The sequence below is a fragment of the Fulmarus glacialis genome, unplaced genomic scaffold (genome assembly GCF_000690835.1).
Source record: "Fulmarus glacialis isolate BGI_N327 unplaced genomic scaffold, ASM69083v1 scaffold35412, whole genome shotgun sequence".
NCBI classification, from domain to species: domain Eukaryota; kingdom Metazoa; phylum Chordata; class Aves; order Procellariiformes; family Procellariidae; genus Fulmarus; species Fulmarus glacialis.
The window spans coordinates 1-9,688 of NW_009200340.1; the positions used below are offsets into that span (position 1 = coordinate 1).

The 9,688-nt window shown below is 37.7% G+C and overlaps 1 protein-coding gene across 1 annotated transcript; it reads left to right on the plus strand.

Moving 5' to 3' along the window:
• Positions 1 to 1,756: 1,756 nt before the first annotated feature.
• On the plus strand, positions 1,757 to 9,067 carry PHAX (phosphorylated adaptor for RNA export; the record flags this gene model as incomplete). Its single annotated transcript, XM_009573573.1, has 4 exons — positions 1,757 to 2,376; positions 5,125 to 5,244; positions 6,967 to 7,051; positions 8,798 to 9,067. Coding segments are annotated over 4 exons (1,095 nt in total), but the record flags the coding sequence as incomplete, so codon positions are not given.
• Between the last annotated feature and the right edge of the window lie 621 nt (positions 9,068 to 9,688).

Below are 9,688 nucleotides of genomic sequence, written 5' to 3' on the forward strand. Positions count from 1 at the left end.
GAGGACACGGTACCCTGCGGGCGGCCGGGTCAGAGGGGCCCGTCCCCAGGGGTGACTGTTTTCCCCGTGCCCTGGGCCCGGGAACCAGCTTGTTCCTCCGGTGCCCCGTCATTTGGAAAAACCGCGTGGTGTCGCGGGGCGGGGCAGGCTTTTGTTGTCGCTGGGCAGTGGTTTGGTGAGCAAAGGAGGGTGCTCGCCGGTACCGCTGGTCGCTTCAAGAACAATAGAAACAACCCGTTGTAAAAACGCATGGAAACAGTGAGCGGTGAGTACTGCTTTCCCTTGGCTTTACGACTCTTTCGCATCCGTGAGTTGCTGAACAGATGTTGCTTATTTCTAAGCGTCTCATATTGTTTTCACGTTAGAGTGTGTTATGAAGTTTATGAAGAATTTATGGTGGTGTGTGGGCAGGAAAAGATTCCAAAGTAAGGTATGACACTGTATGTGTAAGGATTTTTATTTTCTTTAGTTATTTTGATTTATTTGCAATACAGTTGTGGGCTGTGTAGCACAAAATGAGTTATTACGGATGTAGGATTTTTTTTTTTAGTTTATGGAGTTCTTAGTGTTTTGCATTATGGAGTACATTTTCAATTAAAGGATTGTGTTTCATAACACGATAATATACGTTAAAGACTTCTGTTTTCTGTTTGCTAATAGGAGGAAGAAGAAATGGTGCCATAATGTTGCTGAAAGCAGTAAGGTTAAAGAAAGAATTTTTATTTCACCTGAAACTGAAGGAAGAGGTGTTATTTTTAAAGATCATGGGATAGCATGTAACTTTATGATAGGAAATCAGTTAGGGAAAAACTGGAATTACGAGTAAGGAAAATGCTTAACACAGATCACAGAGACAGTGTGGCCAAAAGCTTCCAGCAATTGGGAATAAGAATTCTGGGTTAAGTGACCCATGGCACTTTCGTGGTTATGCAGATTTGAGCAGGTTTGGCTGTCGTATTTTAGTTTATCTGTCAGGTGTATGGGGAAATGGCATTTCTTTAATATTTGTACAGCAATGGGACTTTTTTTGTAAAATATGTTGAAACCTTTAGGGTTTTTGTCCTAATTAATAAGAAGCCCTAGTGAGTCCGTGGTATCTTGTTGGTTTAAAGGAGGAAAAGCCCAGTTCTTCTGTAAGGTACTACTGTCATGTCCTGATTCTGGTTCGTGATTGAACCAGAATCGCAATACGCTGTTAGCTTCCCAAAGTCTGAGCAGCATCCAAGTTTTGGGGATTTGATTTGGGGTTTTTTGGTCATTTTTTCTTCTCACTTGAATCTCTGGGAACACTATTGTGGTTGCAGATCACTAGCCTTGACCCCTTTCAGACTCTGGAGAGAATATTAATTTCCATGCTCTTAAAAAAAAATGCTTTTGAGTTGCCATGGTGGCTTGGTTTTTTTAATCTTTCTTAAAACTGCTGTGCATGTTGTGTCTTTGTCCAATTTGGGAATTTTAATAGCTTTTCCAGTCTCGTAATAATTTTAATTTAATTCAACAAAGATTACGTTAAGTAGGTTAGCGACCTGTTTTCTATAGCAGCCATGCTGTCTTTCATATACAAGCACTCAAAATACAGAAGTTTCAGAGGATCCTCCTGTCAACTGTAGTCCAAAAGATTCTCATAGGGGACTGCCCAAACAATCAGATGAGTCACAATTAAGTTTACTAGCTAATCAAATCTTTGATGTGACTTGATAGCTCTTTTAATTTACAAGAGTAATTAAATTAACAGACATCTACTTTTTCGTTTCAGAAATCACATGCTAGCAATGATTCAGGCAGACCGTTCCAGAGCAGCATTTCATCATGTGCGCCAAGTGTTCCTTATCGGACAACCAAAAGTGTGGATTCAAGTGACGAAAGCTTTTCTGAATCTGATGATGACAGCTGTCTGTGGAAACGAAAACGACAGAAATGTTTCAACTCTCCTCCTGCTAAATCTGAGCCTTTTCAGCTTAGCCAGAGCCACCAAAAACAAACTGCTCTAGGTGGCAAGAAGGTCAACAACATTTGGGGTGTGGTGCTCCAGGAGCAGAATCAGGATGCGGTGGCTACTGAACTTGGGATTCTAGGCATGGATGGTAGTATTGACAGAAGCAGGCAATCTGAGACTTACAATTATTTATTGGCTAAAAAGCTGATGAAGGAAGCTCAGCAAAAGGAGGCAGAGACTTTAGATAAAGAACTGGATGAATACATGCATGATGACAAGAAAACATTGCCAGCAGAAGAAGAAAATGGGCAAGGCTTTCTCAAACGGAAGCGGCCTGTAAAAGATAGACTGGGTGAAAGACAAGAAATGAAATATAAAGGAAGGTATGAGATAACAGAAGAAGATTCAGAGGAAAAAGTGGCAGATGAAATTGCTTATCGGTGAGTTTAATAACAGCGTATCTTCACTTTCTTAAGTATTGGTAGACTGTGGATGGAAAAGAAGGGGATGGGGGGGAAAGCTTTCTTAATGCTAAATATGTAAGATGTCATACCGGATTACAGAAAGCCTGAGTGCCTTCTGTGTATGTCCAAAATCCTGGGATTAAAATGCAGCGTTAGGCTGGTATCTTGTAGAAGCATCCAGTAATACTGTCTAATTTTTTTTTTTTTAAAGATCCACCAGAATGGTTTGTTATTTGAGAACAATGGCAAGGAAAAATAGTGTTTTTCATGACACGGATTTAGTAGTGGCTTTTTTAGGAAATACCCCGTGAGTAAAGTTGCATGTTTGGAGTTGGGTGCCAATGAACACCTGTGGTGGTCACCATGAAAATCTGGCTAAGTTATAAATCTTTGAAACTGTAGATGACTCGGACTGTGTAGTCCGAGAGACTACACAGCTTCTGAAATACACATGTTCTCTAGATGGAACATGCTTGTCTTAAGAAAACATTTTGCTGCTGTTGTAACCAAGGGCTGCGCCAAGGTTAGACACCAGCAGTGGAATCAAGCCTTGCCTCTTTCTGTGTTGTTAGACTGAGCTGCAGTTCTGTGCTAATTTATGGAAGCCAGTGTTGGGGTTACCAAGTTTCAGCCCTATGCACACTTGGCACCATCCAATTCTTTTCACAATCCTGCTATTTTGTTATTGTACACTAAGCTGAGTCAGAAGACTTATCTGTCCGAAAGCCTGTTGCTTTTTTTGAAGAGTTAGTTTGCAGAGAGATTTGTTTCCCGAACCAATTTGGTGCACAGTTTCCTTTGAGGTGGCACTGGCAGCACTGGGTGATGGTGTGAGGGAGGGCACATGACTGCAGTCATTCCTACTTAGATTGACTTAAACTGCCATAATCTGTTTTCAGTGGTGCGAGGGAAGAAAATGGTGTTAATTTGGGAACAAGAGTTACAAGATTAACTGACCGTTACCTTGACGTTTAAATAAAACCTGGGTTTATTAATCATTGCTGATTTCTTACATGTGATACTTAGTATTGCCAGCTGCTGAAATACAGCAATTAGATAATTATTAATGCCGTTATCAGTTCTCAGTAGCTTCTCATTTATGAATTTGAAAACTTTGAGCATGTCTCTTGTAATAAACTTTTCTTTGTTATATTGAGCTTCATCAAAACAGGGCAGAAGCCTCTTTTTTCTAATTGTTTATAGTAGTAGTGGCGCTGAACTGCATTAGTAGGCTTGTGGTTATACACATCACAGCACTGTTGTTTGATCTGGGCTGTGCCATCTGTGCCTGGATTCATAACCTTTTGTTGTGCTGGCCCACACAGTGAACTGAAGTCAAAGAGTTTTTCTGACCATCTTGTGCCATTTTTTGCCCTTTACCTTGTTCAGTTCCTGTTGCAGTACACAGCTGCTTGTTAAAGCACACATATAGGAGGATTATGCAGGGCCAGAATGAACACTAGGTGGGGACTTGACTGTTTAAGCTGCCATTGCTACTAAGAGGAAGTCTATTTAACCAGCTCTCTAAGGAGTCCTGGTTATCTTAAAGTTCTCTGCACCTTTGGGAAACATTTCCATCTCTTCCAATAATTCACAGTTTAGAATTCAATCCTATAAATATTTAAGAAAGCATTTACCTTCTGGTGCTTTATCATTCATTGAACTCAGTGAGATTAAACACAAAGTATAAAGTTAAGCAGGTTGGGTAATCCTTTTCATGATTAGGACAATTGTCACTAAAACATGAGTTTTAACATTTAATTTCAGTAACTTCAGTCATACAATTGAAGCAGTTGAAGCTAGCCTGGTTCTAAATAGTTGTTCACATGTGTGGTCAGACACCTTCTATTAGGCAGTCATTGTAACGTATGCAACTTTATAGCATGGTAATGTCACTTGAAGCAATTAGGCTAGACAGTGGCCTTAAAGAAATTTTGGTAATGGTGGTGGTCTGTTGGTCCCCAAGTGTAAAACCACTGAGCTGGAGTGCTTGGGACTGTGCTTGATGAGAAGTTTTGTCATTAAAAAATGAGAATTCAGCATGTGAACTCTTGCTCTGGATAAGTGGTGTTGATTTGTGGGCTTACGATGTTTTCCAGTGGGAGTATGTACTTCGGCACAGTGAATTGATGCTGTATAAGCCTCTCCCTTCATGCAGACTGACAATGAAAATTTCTGTATGAGGACATTGTTGCTCACAAAAGAATACAGTTTAACTCAGTAATATTGCAGGGTTTTTTTCTTGTTTGCATTTTATAGGTTCTCATAGATTAGTTAACAGACTAATTTCTTTTTTATTTACTTTTACACTTCCTGATATCTCCAGTTAATTGTTGATTTAACTGTAAAAGGTGCTGTAATTTTAACTGTTAAATGCATAGCGGACTTTTATACTTCAATTTCAGAGATTTATACAGGTCTTTGCAGTTTCTTATTTGGTTTAATCTCTCACACATCAACAGAAGAAAAATAATCACTCAATACATTTTCATTGAAACAAATTTTAAAAACGCATGCTTTAGAAAAAACTATCCCTCAGAAGCTCAGTATTTTGAAATCTGGTTCAAGAAGCCATTGAAACACATTGAAATGTATGGACTCTTTAATTTTAGCACAGTTTTATGTCCCACAGAATGAATTATTCATTATGGAAGTTCCATGGTCAGTTTTACTCAAGAAATTATACTGACAGTAAACATGCTTTTTTTCCCCCCCTCCTCTAAGGCTTTGTGAGCCCAAGAAAGATTTAATTGCCCGAGTAGTGAAAATAATTGGGAAAAGAAAAGCTATCGAGCTGCTTATGGAAACAGCTGAAGTGGAACAAAATGGTGGACTGTTCATAGTGGTAAGAAACATGTGATATTGTGGGTTTGCGGGGGGCGTGCACACAACTTTTTACTTGTAGAATATTTACGTATGTCGTAAATGCCACTCACCCCCCGCCTCCGGTGGGATGGGGGAGAGAATCAGGAGGGCACAAGTAGGAAGACTCCTGGGTTGAGATAAAACAGTTCAATAATTGAAATAAAACAAAATAGAACAGTAATATTAACAGTGAGAACAATAACAGAATATACAAAGCAGGTGATGCACAATGCAACTGCTCACCGACCACGTGTCACGAACCTGGGGAGGGGCGGGGAGGAAGTGGGGGTGTGAGGGGAACGTTAGCTTTATTAGAGAACCATTGGCTTGTGTATCAGTAGAGCAAAACTGAGTACTGATTTCTGTTACAAATCATGGTAAAATCCTATACTTAATGGTTAGGTTATCAATTTCTCAGTGTGTTTTTGTTTTTATTAAATAATGATCCTCAGTGCAAAAGTTCAGAACAAAAAAAGTGGGGGGTAACTAGTAAGTACTTTCAGGTGTTTGTTTATAATTTACATCTTTTAAGTTCCATCATTGGAAGTAGAGAGGAGGAAAAAAGGGGGAGAAGGAACGCAAAAAAAAAACCCAACACAAATAAAGAAACACCACCACCACGTCCGCCCCCCCCCCAAAAAAGCAACAACTTTCCAGCTAGCAAGTTGTCTTAGAAGCAGTCTATTGTCTTGAAGGATTAAAGTACTTATTAACAAGTTATTACCAAGGAGATAAAAGGACAGGACTGCTGGTGGCACAGGTTCCTTTGACTGCAGATCAGAGTAAGCCATTTGAAAGGTAGATCATACTGTTTTTCTTGGTTGGGATCTTGTGCTGATAGGGTGATAAAAGTATGTGGCATCTGCTGCTTCAAGAACATACTTAAAAATTTACCTTCTCTGTTCTTAGAACTTTTTGATTGTATTTAACTTCGTTATTTAGCAGAAAAGTATCACATTTAGTATGATATCAGAGCACTGGGGTAACAGTTTAACTTTGTATACTATGAATGGTAATTGAATAATAATATGGTAATTAGTGGTTATAATTTACAGAGGTTTCAAAGCCAAATCCAGTCATGCTTCAGTATGACACATTGCACCACCGCTGTTACACTGAAAACTGTTGAAGCGTGGAACCACATGTTGTGGGGAGAAACTTTAAAGTACATGTTGTGTTCATATGCCTTAGGCATATGGAAATGGAAGATCCTGCAGATATGCAGAAAAGTTGTAGAATTGCTTAGCACAATTTAAAAAAATGAGATTTACAGAATTTTATTAAATTAATTTTTGACGTTTTACTGGGCTTATGTGTTAGGAATGTTCTGAATGTTTAACCTAGTATATACGTTATTGCAGATAGTTGTGAAAGTAGTTAGAATACTATTCGCGTTTTGTTTCTTCACTACCAAAATCAGATTGAGTATGTAGTTGAACAGTTTGGTATTACGTTCTAAAGCAAATTTTCTGTAACCTCATAGTTTACCTGTCCAAATGTACCAAGCTGGTTGTTGACCTTCTTATGACTAGTTTAAGCACAAATAAAACATAGCCAGGGTTGTTTTTATGTAATACCTAAAACACCAGAACTTAATTTTTTTTTATTCTGTCTCAACATATAGCATTGTCTTAGGTGCTATTTTTATATCAACACTTAACATATTAAGCTTGCTATTACTAATTCAGTCTTTCAAAAAAAAAATGGCACAAGGAGAAGAACACCAGGGGGCGTTTATTTAAACCTGCTGAAGAACACACCTAGCATCAAAGAAGAACAAATCAAGGTAAAATTGTCAAGACTGCAAATGATTGTCCAAAGTAAATTTTGTTTTTTTCTACTAGAAATGTTAAGATTGAATCTCTCTCGTAACTTCTAGCAAGTGTAACTCTATATTCCAAAGAAACCAGCTTTTCACATTCAAAAAATAAGGAAAAAAAAAAAAAACACAAAAAAATTGATGAATTGCCATTCACACTAGGCAGAGAGGGCACCTTTTACATATTGCCAGTCACAAAAACCTGTTGAGGATGATGAGACTGTAGAGTCTGAAGAGATAAACATTGGATTTTCCGTAATCTGTATATACCTGACAGCAATGTTAGCTGCAGTTGTATTTCTCCCTTTGGAGCTCTGCGTCATTGTACATGGATTGAATGGTGTTCTCTTAATAGAATATTTTTGTCCTATTTAGCTCCAGCTGTAACAGCAGGCAGTATTTCTCGTTAAGTCAGATACTGGTCTGAACCTAGTCTGAATTGCTCACTGGCCTCATCTGTGGTGCTCTCCAAATTAGTTTTGTCAGCTTGTAAATATTATTGCCTTTCCTTTTAGGGTATGAAATAGGCTGAGATGGTATTTTCTTCATTCAGTTAAAACAACTTGGTTTTTTCATGGTATTTGCCACAATTTTTGTTAAAAGAAAGACTCATTTATTTTGCTTGTAGGTGGCTACAGCTTACTCTGTAAACCATTCTAGCATCTTGTACTGGGAATTGAGAAACAAATCAATATAAACTGTGATTATCTGCTTTATGTTAAAAAAAAAACAAATGACAAAAAACAACAAACCAAAAAAACAACCTTTTATAGCTTACAGTGGTCACAAAAAGTTGCAAGTTTGATCACTTTACCGCATTACAAAAAAAACCCCAAAATTTGCTTTTCTGCCCCTCTTCCAAAAAATTGCTTTTCTACCCCTCTTCCGTGCCGTTGTAATTGTGTGTCTCATTCTTCTCTTGCTGATACCAGCAAGTGTTTAATGAGGCAGCAGTTTGCACTCAACAAACTTGATTGATGGTATGAGGCATCATTTGTCATATAAATCTGTGGGAAAAGTGTGTGTTATTCTGTCATCATGGAGGTTGTCATGTATACAACTCTCACACGTTTGCATATCCTTAGCACTTGACTTGCAGCTTTTGGGGAGGAAAAGAAGTATTAATGTTTTTTGTATGCAATTTATGTTTTTTTTAAAAAATAAGCAGGGAAAGAAAGGCACGTAGCAGCATTTAGCTCTGCTACATGGTATTCTTCCCCTTGAAATACAGACGAAAGCTGTAACAGTCATATTTTGCAGTAGAGAAGATGTTGATGAGGTTCACAAATGTTTGATGGTAAAGATCATGAGACCTGGACTCAAATTTCAATTGTGGAGGAAAAGTTCTCTCAAATTGTCATAGAACCTTTGGTCATATTTTCTCTACAGGTCCTTCTGTATGGCAGGATGACCCTCTGGTCTACCACCCATTCCTCCTGGTTTTGTATCAGCAGCAAACTTGAAATGAAAACTTAGTGATACTTATTTACATACACTTTGAGATCGCTGAGAAATTACGTAATAAAATTATTTATGGGGCATTTTCCTTAAGTGCAGTCTGTCCGTCCTCATACTTCTACTATCAATAATGTGTGTCTTAGCTAAATATTGTTGAACAGTATTTGTAATTAAAAAAAAATTTTACTTCTTTATGTCTTCTTTAGGAAACACTAGTAAAATGAATAAGCCAAACTTTTTTTGTTTTCTTTCAAGGAAATATTCTACCTGGAAAACCAAAAGGAGTATGAAAACAAAAAAGCTGCTAAGAAGAGGAGAATACAAGTTCTGGGAAAGAAGATGAAAAAAGCCATTAAAGGGCTTAACTTGCAAGAATATGATGATGCGTCTCGTGAGACTTTCGCTAGCGATACGAATGAGGCTCTGGCTTCCCTGGATGATCTACAGGAGGGGCATCATGAAGCAAAGATGGAACCTGAAGATATTCTTGAAATTGATAATGCTCACGATTTGGAGATCTTCTAGTTACTCATGTTCTTGATAACAAAGTCTCTATAAAACATACTAGATGAGCCTTTCTTATAGTCCCATGGCTTCTTGTTTTCATAAGTTGCAGAAACATGGGAAATATTTGATACTGAAGAACATGACATAGTTCTTAGCTAAATTTAACAGCATGAAAGATGTTAATTGTCCTATTATTTGTTTGCTGAGTCCTCAAAAACTGTTAAGATTTTTCTAGGTAACAGCTCTGCATCACCATGTTTGTTCCTTAGGAACTTTTTTTAGCCACATGTTAGGTTTAGGAATTAAGGCTATGTTTTAACGAAATACATCATATTTAATTGCTGAAGCTAACAAAGTCATCAAGTGAGCAATGCTCCTTATTACAGTTGAACAGAAAAAAACAGTATAAAGTCAGTATTGATATAAAAGAACGTGTTCTTAATATGGTAGTGTGTTGACAAGAATAGCAGTGTTTATAGGATTAAGACCTGTAAAAACAGATTGGTTTGTGAAATAAACTTAATTCTAGTAGTCAATGACCTTTGAATAACAACCCTGTAAATAAGCACTGTTGAGCAATGTATGTTTTAAATTTCTGCAACAGTTTAATCCTTCGTATTATAATAGTGGCTTGAGCTT